Source organism: Haplochromis burtoni, unplaced genomic scaffold, assembly GCF_018398535.1.
Source record: "Haplochromis burtoni strain Fernald_Lab_line unplaced genomic scaffold, NCSU_Asbu1 Contig_323, whole genome shotgun sequence".
Classification (NCBI taxonomy): domain Eukaryota; kingdom Metazoa; phylum Chordata; class Actinopteri; order Cichliformes; family Cichlidae; genus Haplochromis; species Haplochromis burtoni.
Window position 1 is genome coordinate 504,660 of NW_024582684.1, and position 19,588 is coordinate 524,247.

Below are 19,588 nucleotides of genomic sequence, written 5' to 3' on the forward strand. Positions count from 1 at the left end.
GATATTTGCAAGTATCCAACAATTTTAAGATTAATCATTTAATTAACAAAGTAATAACATTTTAAAATGTTAGAAAAGTGTACAAGTGTGAAAAACTGAAAAGCTGAAACCAAAGAATGTTTTGCTTCAAAAAATGGCTCGAATGATTCATTGATTATTGAACTACTTGCTGACAACGAGTTAATCGTCTCGGTATTAGCTTGATTATAATCAGCATCATAATCATTTAGTTGACTGCTGGTGTTTTTCCCCATCTGGTTGGTACCAGATTTTAATACTTTAATGTCTTAAATGTGGATTTCATAACTAATGGGAATTAATGGGCAAAATAACTAAGAAATTTCTCTTTGAAAGAAACTGAAGCTTGTAGTTTCTTGTCAAAGTATCAATGAGTGGATATAGAAATACATTTGCTGGTTTACACAGATGACGTGCACAATGTGAATCAAACGATTTGCAAGACAGCGTGACAATGGTTGAGTCTAAAAAATGTATTTAGTTTTTGTTATGTATAGGTTCAATTTTTATTTGATGTCACCAATTTAGCATTGTTAAATCGCTTGTTCTTAACACTGTAAACATTTGGGAAATGACAAAAGCAGTACCTGCTTTGAAAATAAAACGTTTGCCTGTCTTGCTTGATAAATTATTTCTGCTACCTCACGATTCAGATCCTCCTTTGTTGTATTTTTCAAGTTTTTGTTTTGCTGAATTGGCCTTCCCTTAAAAAAAAAAAAAGTCTTAATACATCATGTCTTATTCTCTAGGGCACTTTTTTTTTTGCCTAATCGTGTTACTCATAAACCTGATCAGCTGCTTCACATTTCCTGTCTTCTTTTGCTCTCGTCCATTTTTTTTTTTACTAGTTGTTGACATTCAAAATGAGTATTTATTTTTTTAAAAAGAACATCATGAAACGTTTTCAGCTCCAATATTTAACATGTTCTCTTTGTGTTACTTTAAATTAAATACAGATTTGAAGTGATCTGCAAATTATTACATTCTGTTTTTATTTGCGTTTTACACAGTGAACCAACTTTTTTTCTTTTGGATACTGGTTTGTATGTTTTGCGTGTGTGCTGCATATCCTCTCCTGCTTATTCTGGTTGTTTGCCGAAGCAGTGGATTAATTAGTTCTTGTTTACATGTAGCCCTCCCAAACTCATTCAATATGCATCCCAGCTAATTAACTGCTAGTGCTAAAAGAGGACATAATATTATCATATTAGTTTGTTGGCTAAGCACCAGTTTTTCTTGCGTGAGATATACTGTAACTACACGTGGATAAAGAAACAACAGGTAGGATTAGTTTTAATTCAAAAAGGCAAGTGTTTTGTAGCGCATGCCATCAACACTCGCATGAGTCATCATCTCCACTGTTTCTTTAGGCTTTACTTATCCACCGCGCACACAAAACACATCGTTTACTGCTTCTGTCTCTTCTCCTCCTTCCTGCTCCCTCACTTCTCCTTAACCCTGAGTGAAAGGGACAAAAAGGAAGTCAAACGCTGGATGTGTGAATGCCAATAAACTGATGTCTTTCACTCTTCCTCCCTGCCCTTGCAATTCCCCGCTGAAGTCCCCCTTAGCTTGTATAATCGCACCTGTGTTACTTTTCCCACTTTGCCATCCACGCTTCTCAAGAGAGAGGAGCATTGAAAGAGTGAAGGAAGAGCAAGGGGTTTCTTTGCAGAAAGGCTGGTTTACAGAGCGAGCGAAAGAGAAAATAAAGAGACAGACCGGAGTGTGAGGTGTGTGTGTTTGATAGTACCCGTAGTCGCTTTTCCACCTCTCTTGTTCCCAGTGGAGGCCTGTCACCATGGACTCACTGGACTGTTTTATCACTCTCACATGGCCCTCCCCTTCCTATCCACCTCTGCTCCAGCTCTCTTTTCTCTTTTGTTTCTTTATCTCTCCCAGAGTCTTCTAAGATGTGTGTGCGTGTCTGCGCTGTATGTGTGGCGTTCATGTCTGAAAATAAGGAGGTGAACTCTTAAAAGCATAACAAAAAAAAAAAGTATGAGCTGGAGACAAAATAAGCATTGTTTTATGGGGAACATTTCATCTATGTGAGCCAACACTTTTCCGTTTAATTTGGTCATATTTTTGGATTCAAACCCGTTCTGCACAGCTGGATATGACCCAGCAGGCATTATCTGATAAAACTCTAATTTCTTCTCAGACCCTCAAGCACAAGTTTTCAAACTTGAAGATAAGACTTTGGGTGAAAAAAAGAAAATGCAGAAAGGGAGAAAGAAACTGAACCCGGTTTGGGGGTGTCGACACATGGTGATTGCAATCAGCTAATTAGCTTAGCTTGATTTTCATAACATCTGTGATGGCTTTTCTATCACAGCATCCTCACACAAAGAGAAGAAAAGGGTGTAATAAACATTAAAAAGTGTAGAGTTCAACTTTGAAGATGTACTTTAGATTTAATAACTGTTTTTGTCTTTGTTGTGTCTGCATGGGAATGCCACATTTGCATTGCTAACAGTTTTTTGGTCTTGATTATCATGATTTATTAACATGATAAATGAAAATCAACTGCATTCTCGCTGATGCATTCAGCTGACTTCAGTAGTTGGTGTGTAGCAGTGTTATTTGCACCACGAGTGGATTTGCATTCCTTTAATAAATAAGTGGTAAATATGTTCGTTTCCTCTTTGTGACCTCTGTGTCTCTGCTGCTGCCCCAGGCCATGGTGGAGACCGTGAATAATTTGTTGCATCCACGAGCTGAGAAAGCGTGGCGAGAACTGCCCACCAGTGAGCAGCTTCATTCGGCTACCCTGCTCCTCGACACCGTGGAGACCGGGGCTTTTATGTTGGCTGACAACCTCCTGAAGACTGACACTGTGCAGGAGACTAATGACTACATCCGTGAGTACATTGTTAGGATCATTCCTGTCCTCTAAACTCAGTTGGACCTTGTGAGCGCTGACGATTGAGATAGCCTGTAGTCAGACCTCCAACTCTTACAGTGGGTCATAAGAGTTGAGGGAGCCAGTCAAGTCTTAGGTTTTGGCGCTTGGACAAGGTCAAAGCAGGATTTGACTGGAACAAAAGTATTTGGTCATCGTCTTTACCTAAATACAAAGTATTTAGAAGAAATAACTTTTTTTTTTTTTTTTTAGAAAGAAATTGTTAGATTTCACTGTTTTTTCTTTTTTTTGTTTTTTCCTCTTGCAGAACTTATAATAACATGAAAGAGCTCAGTCTGCTGAAGATCTAAGAACATGATGTAATATCATAGTAAGAGGCAACATTGACAGCAGGCATTATCAAACCCAATGTCTGAGATCTATGTTTCATAATACAGATTAGAGGCAAAGCTTAGTATCTAGCTTCACATTATGTCAAAAGATGGCATCTTCCTTCACTTAATGAACGTATACTGTTCAGCTATGACATAAAAACCACATCCTTGTTTGCTCTTATACTGCCAAAACAGTTCGGCCCCTTCGGGGCATGGATACAGCTGGGATCTGCTGGGATGTTCGCAGCAGATCCGTTGGGCCCTGCGGATTGCTGTGATGCTGTTGCATTGTGATTTGGGAAGTTTGACAATGACTGCAGCTCTGTTGCTGAGCAGTTTTTGTGATTTGTTGTGTTGCACTGTCCTTCTGTGTATCATGGAGTATCATGGCCACCGCAGAACATTTCCTTTGTAACAGTAGTTGTACGTATGAAAATAAAAAATCATAAAATCTAATTATCAGGGCCTAAGGTTCTTAGAGCAAAAATGCCTTGCTAATACCAGAGGAGAATAGCCAGAGTAGTATTTTAACAAGGTGGCAGATTATTCACTTCACCTGTCTGTTTGTGGTTTTGATGTTTTGGCTGACTGATGTTAACAAAATGTGTGTTATTTCTTAGAGTTTTGAGACAAAAGATTGCATGAATACTTGAACAAGTTAATGTTGATGTGAATTAATACAGTCAAAGGAAAAAAATATTAATCTAATAACATTAGGTTTCTATTCTGTAAATGTCTGATCACAGAAAACAAACAAAAAACACGTAATAAAAAAACATGGCAGGCTTTACAGTCAATAAATGTGCTAAACATAAACATATCACATAGTATATGAATTCTGAAGTACTGCTTTCTGCAGTGATAAAAAGGGTAAACAACAGTGCACACTTTCTTTTTCTAGGATAGTAGCCATTATGCTAAAAAAGTGCTTAAACAACACTGAATTTTGTGTCAGAATTTTGGGACACTGAGTGTTGAGGGACTCCTTGAAGACTCAAAATGGTATCACTGATATGTGACTATGTGACTGGACTAAGCATAACAACCTGTTGCACTGATCCCACTGTTATAGTGCTTAATCCTCTTAATACTGTAAGTAGACTGTGTACACATATATTATTAATTCCAGCAAAGCAATTACAATTCTGTGCACAAAAGGGCACTACAATCTTATACCTGTTGGGCTGCTAAAGCTCCTAGTATGCATTTCCTTTGCAAGAGATTAAATATATTTTTGAATGTCTAAATATTTTGATACAGAGCATCATGTACAACAGAATGCATACAGCTTTGCATGCTAGCTTTAGGTCATGGTGAAGACATCAACGTGAAAATCTCATTGAAAAATATTGACTTCAATGCAGAGATGAATTGGTTTCCATATATTTTTCTTTGCTGAACTTGCAGACAGAATTGACAAAAACAGAACACAGATAGTTATTATAGCGTTGTGTCCATCACTTTCCCCCTTTCTCTTCTCTTTTTCTCTCATATTCTTTTCTCTTATCTCATTATCAAACCTTGGAATAAGCTCGTTTTAATGGAGAGTAAAAAATGTATTTGATTTTCATTTCTTTACATGGAGTATGTACTTAGAGGCATCGTTTCATCTTTGCTCAGATCAGCGAGTTGCAATCTGTTATGTTTCCCTTGGTTATCCTCTTGTTTACACTCCCCCGCCCCTCCACCCAATTTCATTTTTTTTAACATTTCCTCCGCACCATTCCCCCATTACCAACATTCACCAAGTCTGTATGTTACTCAGTCAGAGATAAAAAGCCATGGAGGAGGAAGAAATAAAGATGATAACGAAATAAGAAGGAAGACTGGATGAGCGCGTGCTTGAGGGCGGCGGCGGTGGTGGAATGTCAAATGATGCTCTGAGGGGTCTTTTTGCTCACTTTCACATCAGTAGGCAATGAAATTACAGCTATTTCAGTCACAGATAATGATGATAAAATCACTGCATTTCCAATCAAAGACCGTTAAGATTCCTCAAAGTCACTCCTCACAACACGACTTTATGTTCTCGCTCAAGTTTAAGTACAACAGTCCATTTCAACAACTGACATCCTACACAGTTTCACCTTGCATAATTTCAAACTTGCATCTCCTCCAGTGTTTCCTTTCTCTCCTGATCACACTAAATAAATGTGATTACGTAAACAGTCGTGGAGATGTAGGCTACTGCCTCTCCGAGGAACTTAAAAAACAGGAAGTGATCTTTTTCCTGCAAAATTTCTGCTTTTTTTGTGTTGTTAATCTTCCCTCGCAGCTAATCCAGTGGGCAGATCCACCATGATTATCTCTCCCCTTTATTCATAACCAGCCTGTCATTTCTCTCGTTCTCTCCCTTCATCCTCACTGCTCTCTCTGAGTCTTTTCTCCTCCGCTTTCTCCCGTGCACTTTTTAAGCTCCCTCCTCCTTTTTTTTCTTTTCTCAAGTCTTTGAGATGAGAGTGAGTGACAAGAATAAATTATTTGACGCATTTTAAAGGAGCCACAGCAGCTACTGTAAGTGATATTATTGTGTTAGATTGTGTGCGTGCGACTATGAGCCACAGTATTAAGCAGATGAATAAATAGTGTTATTATTAGAACCAAAACAGTGATTTGAAAGGATAACGCAGCGGTAACAGCGTGCGCGTGTGATAACGATAATGAACAAGTGTGTTTCTTAGGAGGAGGATTGTCTTGACAAGGATGCTTTAATTAGATTAGACTCAGCGTGTTTTGATACCCCGCTGATGTGTGTGGGTGTGGATGCGTGTGTACATGTGTATGCATGCGTGTGGGTGGGTCGACGTAGCTCATGTGGAAGTGGTGGTGGGGGGTGTCTCAGCCAATGTTTCTCTTTCTTTATGCATACCCACGTCTATGCTCATGTCCATCTTCCTCACTCATCCTCCATTTGCTCGTTTCTATACGTTAGTATCTCTTGCCTGTAAAGCCTTATCTATCGTATGCCTGAGAGAGAACATAGTCTTCTTTCTGTCTCTACTCCAGTCCTCTCCTTTAAGTGTATCTGCTTATCTCATCCATTCGGCTCCTCTGATTACCCTCTTTTTTACCTCTCTAAACCACTCCTCCACGACCTCTTCGTCTGTCTGCCTTTTCCACCTTTTATCCCACCCTGCCTCCCATTTTTACCTTCATCTCCATCAGAGATGTCCTTGTGTTGTTTATTTGATCAGAGAGGTAGGACTTTTTTTTTCTTTTACCATGAAAGCATTAGTCTAAATCACCAATTTGCTCAGAAACACAAGATAGCAACACACCAAAGGTATAATTAGTTCTTAATTAGAAACTTTATCTAATACATTACACAGCTGTAATCAGGAATGTGCTAACGAACCTGGACGCTGAAATAATTCCTACAATACAGAGGAGGCCGGATAATCTACCTCAAAGTGCTGGAGCAGTTGCCTGGAGACATTGTTACCTATTTTAGCAGGGAAAAAATGTACATTATTTCACTTTGATATGTTTAGGAGAAGCTTGAAACTGTTTCGGGACTCATGCCAGTGCTGTGCTGTGAAGCACTTAGTGAGAAAACATGGTTATTACAAGAGTCTGCAAAACAAATCTGATGTAATGCGCTATGCTATAACTTACCATTAGGGCGTGCGTGTTTTGTGTGCATGTGTGCTTGTGTGTACGTATTTCAGTGCTGGAAGTAGCCAGGCTGAGCACGGATGGGAACCTCGCAGACCTGACATTCCCTCAGTCGGAACAACACGGAAACTCCATCCAGCTGTCAGCCAGCACTCTGAAACAGCATGGCAGAAATGGTAGCAGAGAAATCGCATGTTTCCCTCCTTGCACTTACTCTCACTGTGATCTCTGTCTCTCTGTGCCTCTCAATCTTCTTTTCTCACCCACTTGAAGTGTCAAATTTCTGTCATCATTGCTTTACAACAATTATCGAGTGCACTATTCGTGTCCCTTTCGTACAGGTGAGATCAGGATGGTGTTTGTCATGTACAAGAACTTGGGCTCCTACCTCTCCACGGAGAACGCCAGCGTCAGACTGAGCAGCGATGCCATCTATCCTAATTACTCTGTTATCGTCAACTCCCCGGTCATCACCGCATCCATTAACAAGGAGAGCAATAAGGTTTACCTGTCAGAGCCTGTGGTCTTCACTGTCAAACATCTACAGGTGAGTAAAAAAAAAAAGATTTCACAAAAGACCAAAAGCAGCTAGAAATTGAAGAAGTTTAAAATCTTAATTCCTCTGTTCCATAGAAATCCACTGTTGTGCCAAAAAGTGTTGCTTTACAGGAAGCAATATGAGAAATGTAGTTTACGCCATCAAAGTTTCGCATGTATAGTGTTCTGGTGCTGTAAATTCTGACTGACCACAGCTGGAAACACTTACCGGAAAATTGACTACTTACTCCGATTTGAGTAATGTTTGCTTCAACCTACAGACTTAAGCAATTAAAAAAAAAGAAAAGATTTATTTCCAGTCAATTCTACTTTATTCATGTAATGCCAAATCATACGTCATATAAAGGTCATTTTAAGGTCGAGACTGACAATATTTGCAGAGAGACCCTGCAGTTCTCCAATATGGGAGGAAAAAAAGAAATATTTTTAGCAGGAAGAAACCTGCGACAGAACCAGACTTAGGGTGGGCGGCTGTCTGCCTTTATCAGTTGGGGTAAGAGGAAAGTGAAGAGTGAAAAGATGAGCAATGAGGAACAACAACCACTCAGCAAGTAGGTGAGGTCAACAACATACTTGCTTAAAGGTACAGGTAACAAGAGTATAAAATGGATAAGTGCAGGTTAGGCTTTAAAAGAGGAATCAAAAATATTCCCTGGATGCTTTATCAGGACCACTTGTTTAGCTGCTCATTAACGCAAATATCTAATGAGCCAGTTACATGGTTTGATCAAGCCGGTCTGCTGCGGTTCAAACTGAACATCAGAATGGAGCAGAAGAAAAGTGACTTAGACGTTGAACGTGGCATGGCTGTTGGTGCCAGGCGGGCTTCTGAGAATTTCAGAAACTGCTGATCTACTGGGATTTCTCCACATAGCCATCACTAGAGTTCACAGACAAAGGTCCAAAAAGGAGAAAATATCCAGTAAGCAGCAATTCTCTGGGTGAAAATGTCCTGCTGCTACAGCAACAGAAGAACACCACACCTGTCAGCTGAGAACACAAAAACACAGGCTCAGGCAAAATTGGATAAGAGAACACTGTGAAAATATTGCCAAATGTCAATTTCTGCCAGTACATTTAGATAGTATGGGTTGGTGTAAGCAACATAAAATGCATCCTGCCTTGTATCAGCGGTTCAGGCTAGCGGTGATGTAATTGTGTGGGGGATCATTTCTTGCACACTTTAGCCCCCCTTAGCTCCAGTTGAGCATCATTTTAAATGCCACAGCCTAACTGAGTATTGTTGCTGACTACATCCATCCCTTCATGACCACAGTGTACTCATCTTCTGATCACTGCTTCCAGCAGGATAACACGCTTTGTTACAAAACTCAAATCACCTCAAACTAATTTCTTGAACATGACAATCCACAATCACCAGATTTTACTCCAGCGCCTTTCAGAGCTTTGAATAATGGATGTGCAGATGACAAATCCGCAGCGACTGGATGATGCTGTGATGTCAGCATGGACCAAAATCTCAGAGTAATGTACCAGCTCCTCGTTGAATCTGTAGACAAAACAAAGAGTTATGGCACTTATGAAGCCAAAAAGAGATCTAGTTCGGTACTTTAGTTTAGTTTAGTGCATAATTCCACAGAAAGTGAGGGAAGTCTAAAAAGAACTGAAGAAAACTAGTTGTTTTCAGACTTCCGTATTAAATCATTGCATATTGCATGTTCCTGGGTCTGTGACTCAGGGTTAGCTGATCCAGCCCTGACTATATGACTAAAATAGTTTGAATAAAGGCTGGTTTTTTATTAACCTCTAGTTCACCTCTGCAGTATGCATTTGGGTCCAAACTTCCTGCATTTAATGACAGTATATAGTAGCAGTAATAGTAGTAGTAACCAGAGCAAAAGACATAAGGCATGAAACTGGGGCCTGATTCAGACAAAAACATGATGTATAGAAACCCTGGAAAGGCTCAAATATTAAAACGTTGTTTCTGTGTCATTGCGGGATGATGTTCAAACATCGAAATGTCTTGCAGCCATTTTTGATCACTTGTGTACTAACTTGGCTCGACTCGCGTTGACTTGCCCCAAATGACCAAATCATAACATTAGCAATTACTGCAGACTGAATTCCACATAACTTTATAAGAATTTCATAAGTATGAATTAGGGTGGTCAGTAACACGGTTTTATTTTGTGTTTCGCATCCAAAAAGCAAATACTTATCCAGTTGGTGATCCAGCTAGTTGGCAGTAAAAAACAAAAATCCTCACTGTTTCTCTTGCTCTTTTTGAAAGTAGCTTTACCAACCCAACGCACACAGCTTCATCAGTTTACACAACACAAACAGCTCCTACACTCCAGAATCTCACACAACAAGCATGGACGCAGCTCTGTCACCTCCTCTCATGCCTCTATGTTTATTTGTTGCTGCAATCTCACATTCTGTCCCTTCTGTTTGTTGTTTTGTTGCTGTGTGTATTTGACTCTGTCTCTGTGTTTCTTCCTCTACATCCTTTTTCCACCAATTCCTCCCACCAGTTTCTCACTTTTTTTGGCTCACCGACCACTCCATGCTTTCTGCCTCCCACCTACCCATGACCGAGTATCTATTCTGCGTCCCCGTGTTCTCCCAACCCTCCTGCTTTTTTGTCTCTCAGTTCCTTCCTGTCTGTCTGGGTTTCTCTCAATCACACTCTGCCTCTCTTTCTCTCTCTCTCATCTTCCAGCATTCAGAAAAGAATTTCAATCCCAACTGTTCATTCTGGAGCTACTCCAAGCGCACCATGACGGGATTCTGGTCTACGCAGGACTGTCGTCTGCTGGCCACCAATCGTACACACACCAGCTGCTCCTGCACCCACCTTACCAGCTTTGCAGTGCTCATGGCCCACGTGGAGGTCAAGGTAGGCATTTTTCTCTGCTTGTGCATGCCAGAAGGGGGTGGGCAATATCTATGGGTCAGTTATTTATTATTTGATTAGCAGTGGTTGGTCAACATATTCTGAAAATAGAAGGAGAGGAAGAAAAGAAGAGAGACAGACCACAACATCTGAAAAGTAAATTATGAATCTTTGGAGTCTGAATAACCACGTTGGCAGGGAAAATCTTTACAATTGATTTGTCAAGCTGCATGATGACATTGATTTGAGGGGGAAAATGTACTTCAAACATCTCAGAGTTCTGGATTACTAAAGCAGATACAAAAATAAGCTTCAGGTCTTATTTTCATTCTAAAAGTGATGCTTGACTGATCAGACAGTGAAAACATGTTTTTGTTTTCAGATTTTGGTTTTGTTTTGGGTTTTTTTAGATATCCATGAGCCTTAGTGGGTGGTTAATAAAAGCATTATTCTCCCGCCATGTGTGGGATAAGTACTTTTTGTCTCTCTCTCTCTTTTGTTATGTTAAGACCAAGTTTCTTTACACAAATCAGCCCTTGTAACTCTGGATATTGCGCGACACCTATTCCCTCCCCGTGGGCTAGGATGTGTGTTACTTCCAAAGGGGTCATGGTCAGAGCCAGCTCGGCTGCTCTGTGTGAACGCAGTGTGAGGGTCTGAGCAGTAGATCCATCACAACAGTGCTAGGTTGAACATTGCTCTACCTGCCAGCTTGCAGGACACTGATGGATAGAGCCAGCACACCTGTGCAACACAGCGTAACGCTGTGGCCCTGAACGCTCAACGACACACAGCCAGACTCACATAAGCCAGGGGTGGGGGGGGGAGGGGATTTAACTGTCTGCTCCTACAGTTTGTTTCACCTTACAACAGTATGACTCATGTATGATGTTAGCATACCAAGGCTATGCATAGCTAAAGTAGCTGTAAATCACATTGTTATTATTGAATTACCAACTTAAACTTGTCTCTCTGTTTGCACATTTCACAGAAAACAGACAGCATGCACGACGTGCTCCTGGATGTCATCACGTGGGTGGGCATCCTGTTGTCACTGGTTTGCCTGCTTATCTGCATCTTCACCTTCTGCTTCTTCAGAGGGCTTCAGAGCGATCGCAACACCATTCACAAGAACCTCTGCATCAGCCTCTTCATCGCTGAGTCTCTGTTTCTGTATGGGATCAACAAGGCCGACCAGCCGGTGAGGGTCCAGTTCCCCTGTGTGAGCTTATGCGAGTGTGTGCAGTATACGCGGCGTATGGAAGAACATTACTTTAACCATAAATTCAGACAAGTCCACGGCACATGTTGGCATAACTATCCACTGACCAATACCACAAATCATCAGACTGTTTATTAACTTTGTGTCAGTGGTTTACCACACTTGTGCTACTACTGAATAAAACAGGAGATGTTGTACAGTAACAGTGATCTTTGGAATAAATCAACGCCGTCATTTCTCATAGTGATTGTGAAACAAAACAATATTCTTACTATTCTATGTAATAGAATTTGCATAATTAAATGTATTTATTTTTTCTTCAACATGTTAAGTAATCCCATCATCAAAATCATGTATGTACTTGTGCGTATGTAAAAAGAACCTAATTTGCCTGCTTTGCAATCCATTCATAGTCAGCCATGATTTACAATGCAAAGAGCGCCCACAAAGATCTGCCATATAATGCGTTAAAACTTATGCAGCTCATATGAGGCCGATTTGTGAATATGAGTTCAGACTGCTTTCGATTAACACCTCATTGCGGTTGGATTTCAGCTGTGACCTCAGTCTGTATGCATCAGTACCCAACAGTAGAGTTACCTTGTACAAAAGCAAGGTAAAATAAAGACCATTAAAGATGGCTATTTTGAAAAAATTACTCTTGACACTGAAAGTTCTGGTCAAGTGGTGTTATGTATTTTCTTTATTTTCCCTCCTTATAAGTAGGCAATTCGTATTTGTCAAATACCCCTGAGACTGAGTGAAGCAGAATTTATGTACGATATAAGATAGAATATATTATAATTTTAGTTATTACTAATTATCTCATTATTATAGATGTGTTTAGTAAAATTAAACCTAAGCATTACTGACTAGTTAGCAGTTATCTGCTCTCGACCAGGCTCAGAGACAGCCTAGTCCAAGTGAAACATCTAGAGCAAAGCTGGGAATTATTTTAAACAGATTTCTGCGATCCAGGTAAACATTTATATAGAAGCTTTTCATGAAGTCACATCTTTGTGGGCAAAAGTGCTAACTTATTGAATATGCTCTATATACTATTTTAAGAATGGTTCTACTCTCCACAGGCGTAATGGTAGCTCTAGCCTAATTGGTCGCAGTGGTACGTTTGTCAAATGTAGTGTCATTTGCAACATCATTGTGTTTTTCTGCATGTGGAATAGAAATGTGCATTTTCAGAACAACAAATGCATCATTAACTGCACAAGTCCTTGTGACACTCAGAACAAATAGCCCTTCCCTCGAGAGCGTGGAGGCTTTTTAAAATCATGAGACACAATTTGCGAAGCATTTTCTTTGCGTATCACTTAAGCAACCAATCAAACTCTATCCCTGAAGGAATTCAGTGCAGTGCAGTTTTTTGGCTCAACAGTGGGGGATCCACATGGTGTGCATTCCAATCATAGCCCAAGATGTATAATCCATATGGTCCGCATTCAGTACGCCAGTCATGGATTAGAACTTTAAACCTCACTTGGGTACAAGCGTTTTGCACACAAATCTTATGGGACAGATTCTGAGAGGAGATTCTCGCCTTTATTATCTCTGCACAAGGACACCTAAATAATAATCAACACACAGGAAAGGACGAGCTTTTTCACCACTTCTCTCTGTAAGTTAAGGCTCAAGGCTGTATCCTTTACCTCCCCCATAGTATACAAGAAGCCTCAGAACACCTTGAAGCATTTGCATCCTGCTGAGCTTTCAGTGAGAAAACCTTCTCACTGTAAATGAAGAGACAAAGCAAATTGGATGGAGAGCGCGTTTTGATCGTGGCGCTTGTGCGTTTCTCTTTGTCTGTGTGTTTGTGTGGGAGGGATCATGTTGTTTTGTTTTTGTGGGGTTTTTTTTTTTTTTGCATGTATTTGTGCTGCTGTATTTGCGTGTTGTTCTCCCGTTAATTACCGGTGACTATTCGTGACCTCCATTAACATCTTCAGCATCACTTAGCTCGAAGCCGGTTAATCCAGTAATTCCAGCAGGAAAACTAAATGACTTTGCATAAGCAGCCACTTTTTTTTTCTACCTGTGTGTGCATGCATGTGTGCGCCTTTGCCTGTGAAAGCTACACTCTGCGATCATCAGAAATGGAAATGAGTGACTCCCTCACCCCCTAAACTCATTGTCTCTCAGACATTAGGTAATTGTCTCTCGTTGCAAACTCCTCTATTATAAAAGTCTGTCTGTTAGCGCTTCCACTGAGTGATTTAGGAGTGACTCTTTAGATTAGAACATTGGCATGATTGACCAAGTTTCAGCGCTCATTCGTTTTGCACCTTTCTTTTTCTTAATCAACACTCTTTCTTTGCCATCGAATTGCCAAAATTATTAATGTCTTTTTAGGTTTGATCCCTGGCTTTTGTTTTTTTATTCACATTCTTTGCACCTCTGTGTTTTTTCTTCTCTTCTTTGGAATGAGCAGAGTCTCTCGCAGGGTTTTCATCTATCACTCTAAGACTTACATGTCTTTCGTCCGTCACTGTTCACTGGCACGTCATTTAAAATAGATTTACTCACTTTCAGTGTATAAAACGCAGAGTTAGTTCTGGTAGGTGCAAAACGTTCTAATTTGTGTTTTGTGTTTGATAATTGCAATTCTCTAGGAAGTATGTTAACAAGCACAGTGTTTATCGTATGTAAAACATTTAGTTCTGCATTGGTAAAAGCGTAAAAAAGCTGTATGTTTTCACAACTATTCCGCATCCAAACCGAAGTTAGTTATGGGCTTTTTTTTTCTTTTTCAAGCTCCGAAATCTGTCAACTTTTATGTGATTTTTCATTTGTCTCTTTCAAACCAAGATGCTGAGTCATTTTTGCAGCAGTTCCACTTATTTTGTTCATCTTTGGCATTGACAAAAATCATACTGTATTTTCAACAGCGCTGGCAAGTAATTCGCCCTCCTCAACAACTCATTGTCAGCCCCCTTTGAAAGTGCTTCGCTACATCTCTTTGAAATGTGGTCAATCAGCACGGGCTGCGGCGCTAACATGTCACTTATATTTTCTCATTTATCTTCCTGGACGACTTGTAGATTGTAGACTGTGAGTGAAGTGCGAGGGGGGGTCTCCAATAATATTGCTATTTTGAAGTGATTTTTTACTTTTTTTGTCATTCTGCCACCTGAAATTTTCTGTCATAGTACACTATGATTGTGACTTCTATTTCACGTTGCCTTATTCTATCCCCTGCCTTGCCTGTTCAAGCAGTGGCTGTCCAATATTTAATCACTTACGTTTTCTTCCTTAACTGAATATGATACATTATTGTTTTCTAAATCTGACTCATACCCTTACTGCCTGTACTGTTTGCATCTTTATTTTTCTGCCTCATCAGTGCAAGTGTCCAGCACAATAAATATTTCCTGAGTTTAATGTTACTGTATTTTTAAACCCTCTCAATCCTTTATTTGCCTCACCAGATTGTCTGCGCAGTCTTTGCGGCCCTGCTCCATTTCTTCTTCTTGGCAGCGTTCACCTGGATGTTCCTGGAAGGGGTACAGCTCTACATCATGCTGGTAGAGGTGTTTGAGAGCGAACACTCCAGGACTAAGTACTTCTACCTGGCAGGATATGGAGTACCTGCTGTCATAGTGGCCGTCTCCGCTGCTGTGGACTATAGGAGCTACGGCACCGACCGAGTGTAAGGATGCTGCTGAAGAATGCGTGAAGGAAGGATGGATGACGGGGCAAGGGAGGGAAAGGGAGGGAGGCTGGAGTGCCTGCTGTCATTTTGGCTGCGTTTGCCACAGTGGACTCAACAAGCTGTGGCACTTCTGAAGAGTCAATACAGAGAGAACGAGTGGAGAGAGAGAGGCAAAGAAGGATGGAGAGTGGTAGAGAAGTATTGGGGACACGCAGGGGGAGGATGCACCACAGAGTGCCTGCATGAGCATGGCAGCAACAATGTGTGAATATGGAAGGATTTAACAGGCGGGGCAGAAGGAGGGGGTGTACAGTGGAGTATGCCGAGGGAGAAAAAAAAACTGCTTTAAGTGTGAGAATGGAGGGATGGGATAGGAAAAAATGGAGTTGTGTGTCAGGATGTTCACACATCCACACTGGCTTTACGCTTGCGCATTAAAATAAAACCAGCTTCTCTGGAGAAGAGAAGTGGAAGATAAGCCCATACATTAAAAGCACAAGGTAACGTATCTGTGCATGCTTGACTTGTATAACCCTAGAAAAAGGATGAATCCAAGAAAGGACAGGCAGCATCTCATTACAGGCTTAATACACAAACTACAGATTCAAAGAGAGTGAACGTAAGAGTTTCACCTGCACACTTCATTCATGCTTTGACTCTGAAAAAAGGCCAACATTCTAATTATTAAGTACATATGCATAAGAAATGTATATTGCATATATAATATATATAAGGCACAGTCATGTTCATAACCTGTTCTCCAGTCAAATCATAAGACTAAACACTAACAATGTGGACTTTGCAATGAAAGGCTACAGCTTTAGAGGTGTTTCATCCCTCAGCTGCTTATAAATGAGTCGCTCCGTGTTGAGGGTGAAAAATGACGTGTGGTTATAGATATAAATGATTCACCTTCTAAAATGCTCCCAGTCGCTGGTCATTTGGGGACCTTTTGTCGTTCTGACATTGCAGCTTTCCACAAGCTACACTCTACTCGACCAGCTCTGAAAGACGAGGGAAGGGTTGAATTTAGCAGTGTTTAACCATCAAGCCACACCAGTCCTCATGCCACTTAGATCAATATTTCATTGCCTGATGATCATTAAAACATGAGAGTCTCAGTGCCAAGCTTTGGGTGAATAATCACAAACAGAGTGTCGTAAAGGACCTGAGACAACTGCTGTGACTTTAAATGCAAAATGATGTGAAATATTTTGGAACAATGAAGCAGAGCTTATATGTAAAAGGTGCACATAACCAAAAATAAATGCATGAATATATCGATATTTTCTTTTCTAATGTTGCATCCAGGCCATTAATGCTCTTGCTCGTCATGTCCTCGTGCCCCATGGGCCTTGTGGATTTGAAAAGTAAATGAAATTGGAAATTTTTAAAAAGCAGAAACGAACTTACACGATCCATTTATCAGCCCAGGCTTGAAAATGACACTGTGTATCATTTTTGACATAACACATTGAGACAAAACCTTTGAAAATATCATCTGCCATTCCTGCTGTGTCACCTTGTCACATAACACAGACTGTTCTTCTTCACAGTAGCCAGTGGCACTGAGTCTCATTCATGTACCGTAATGAAGGTGGCTACGAGTTAGCAAAGGAGCCCTAATGGAGGATACTGTGACACAGTCAGGGACCCATAATGGAGGGTTCTCTAATGTGGTGGAAATTGAAAGATTAATAATTCAAAAGCAGCTGGTCATGAATCAGTTGGCCATTTTGCTCCAGCCGTTTTTCTCTGGCACCTTTTTCGGCAACTAGTTGGGTCTGACCTCAGTGGAGGGCACTCTTTTTTTCTTCTTCTCCTTCCCCTGCTTGCTGCAGTTGATGAGTCAAGGTGTTTTGGGGTTATATAATTTTGCATACAGCAGTATATCTTTTACAACCAATCCTAACCTTGTGGTCCAAAATGATTGTATGTGTGTGTGTGTGTTTGTGGTTATATGTTCATGCGTGTCTTCTGAAAGTGTGCTTGTGTGCATATACACACTGAATGTGCATGCACTTGTGTCCCTCCTTTCTCCTTTAACCTCAGCACAGCCATCCGCAGACTCCATAAATAGCCTCGTATGAGGTCTGCATCCATAACTCAGTATTCAAATGAACACAGTCATGTCATATTTTTGCGACTGCAGGATGTGGCCATGTCATATATCTGTGCCCTTAGGGAGAAGTAAAGCTTTATTTATCACAGGTGCTTATCCCTCGCTGTCTCCCCCCTCTGTGCGTGATGTATGTTCGAGGTGTGTGTATAGGCTATTTTCCTCCATCTTGCAACACCTTTCTTCCTGTTCTTCATCTCTTTCACTTTTTACATCCACCCCAGTTCTGTTTTGTCCTCGCTCTGTCGTGATGCATTTGATATACTGCGTGTCATAATGTGCTCCTTTTTTTTTCTCCAGCTTGCGTCCTGTCAGTGATTATATGTGTGAAACCGTGATGCATGTCCTATCCTCTGATTGCTACCCTACATCCATCTAAAGAACATGTTTTTTTAACCCCTTTATTCTTCCCAGCGTCCCTCGTGCGTGACGTCTCTCTCTGTCTCCGTCTCTCCCTGTCTCTAGGTGCTGGCTGCGATTGGATACTTACTTTATCTGGAGCTTCATAGGCCCTGCTACACTCATCATTATGGTGAGATGGACACACGTGGATACTCACACACCCTTGACTTAGCACTTCATCTACGAGTAGGTAGATCTATAGATGTTCGTGCAGCAGTGATGGCTCACATTAAGGTATTTGTTAATCTCCTACAAGGCTTGCCTGAGCTCCTCAGAAGTGCAAGTAAAAGTGGAAGCAACTCTATATGTCAACTTAATAACTCCCATTCATGGATTAACTCTCAGGCGGGCACGTACTCCTGCAACCTGGAAATCTTCGAAGGGGATATGGAGAGCAAGCCGCCGTGCGTCACACAGATTATGATAAAAACTCAGCAAGGTTATGTTGCTATTAGGCACTCATTTGTGTGCTGTTTTTCCTCCTGATCTAGCTGTTTTATTGCTTTGCCACCAAATTGAACATTAAACTGGAGAACAGAGTCTCCCGGGAAGTTTGAGCAATGCCAATGATTGATGTTTCATCAGTCATCAAAATGTTCAGAGAAGCAGGAACAGGCATCCTATCTCGAACAAGTAAACTACAACAGGAATAGAGTTTGATGATCAAGCAGACACACATACAAAGACATTTAAAGCAATGAGACGTATTCCCAGTAGCCTGTGAACCAATCCACTGTACTCATTTTTGAAATGTCAGGCAGGCTATCACAGATCTTGCAGGACGTGCATGTGGGGAGCAGTTCAGGTGGGACTGCACTGTTATGACATCACACCTAGTGGTAATGTATACAGCCTCTGAGACCCAGTGTATCGCTTCAGACAGTCATTATTAAACCACCCTCTTTATGCATTAGTACTCCAATAGAACAGAACACATCTATGAGAATTGGGTTACCATTGTTACAATGATCCCGAACTGCTGAAATTTTCCCTGATGTTCAAGCTGCTGTATTTTGAGAACATAAAGGCTTGTTGATTGAGGGCCTGATAGGGTGTCCCTAAGCCAATTACTGTTGAAGAGGCAAATAAAGAATCACTCTTTGTGTGAGTGCTGTGGTGACATTGTGTCTTTAATTAGGCTACTTGCTGCAGAAAATTACCTTGTGTGATTTTATGTCTGTGTGTTTCAGCTGAATGTAATCTTCCTCGGCATCGCTCTTTATAAGATGTTCCATCATACGGCCATTCTCAAACCAGACTCTGGGTGTCTGGACAACATCAAGTAAGTTCTTCAATCCTGCTACTACACTTGTGCATCTGATTTGTGATTATGCATGCTTGTGTGAATAAAGCAGAAGGAATAGTTTGACATTTGGGAACTGTGCTTTTTTTTTTTGCAAAAGGGAGGACTAATAGAAGACAGGTGTCTGTACAGTACAATCTATAAGCATTATTGTGAAAAAGAAACAGTTTTGTGAAACTGCCCTTTTTTCTTTATATTTTAAGAATCCAAACTTTCTCGGCATTTTTAAGGGGTCTTGAGCAATAGTTATCCAGGCTTTCCAAAGGTCTTCCAATGCTTTTGCACTCATTTTTAATCCAGTCCTTGTACCTGACCATTTTCAGTTAAATGTTTAGTTTTTTTTTTTTTTAACATTGACTTATGTTGGGTGTGGCTGTGTGCAGGCAGGAATAGGACCCAAGATGCAGACTCCGGAGACAGAACTTAAACAAAAACAGCTTTAATGCTGAACTCAAACATAACATAACTGGAAAAAACTCAAAATAAATTTACACCGGTGGACAGGCAAAACACACAGCAAAGTAAACGGTAGATCGCGACACAGACACTAAGAAACACAGGGCTTAAATACACAGAGGGAGCAATCA

General features: G+C 40.6%; 1 protein-coding gene across 10 annotated transcripts in view; it reads left to right on the forward strand.

The window, feature by feature from the left end:
• adgrl3.1 (adhesion G protein-coupled receptor L3.1) overlaps positions 1–19,588 on the forward strand; it is a gene marked incomplete at its 3' end in the record, with an annotated part of 130,819 nt that overhangs the window by 90,921 nt on the left and 20,310 nt on the right. For all 10 annotated transcript variants that reach the window (XM_014339944.2, XM_014339947.2, XM_014339948.2 and 7 more), the window contains 8 exon segments: positions 2,699–2,882; positions 6,927–7,049; positions 7,215–7,420; positions 10,118–10,294; positions 11,283–11,492; positions 14,954–15,174; positions 17,762–17,828; positions 18,889–18,980. In XM_014339944.2, coding sequence (XP_014195430.2) covers positions 2,699–2,882; positions 6,927–7,049; positions 7,215–7,420; positions 10,118–10,294; positions 11,283–11,492; positions 14,954–15,174; positions 17,762–17,828; positions 18,889–18,980 — 1,280 coding nt within the window.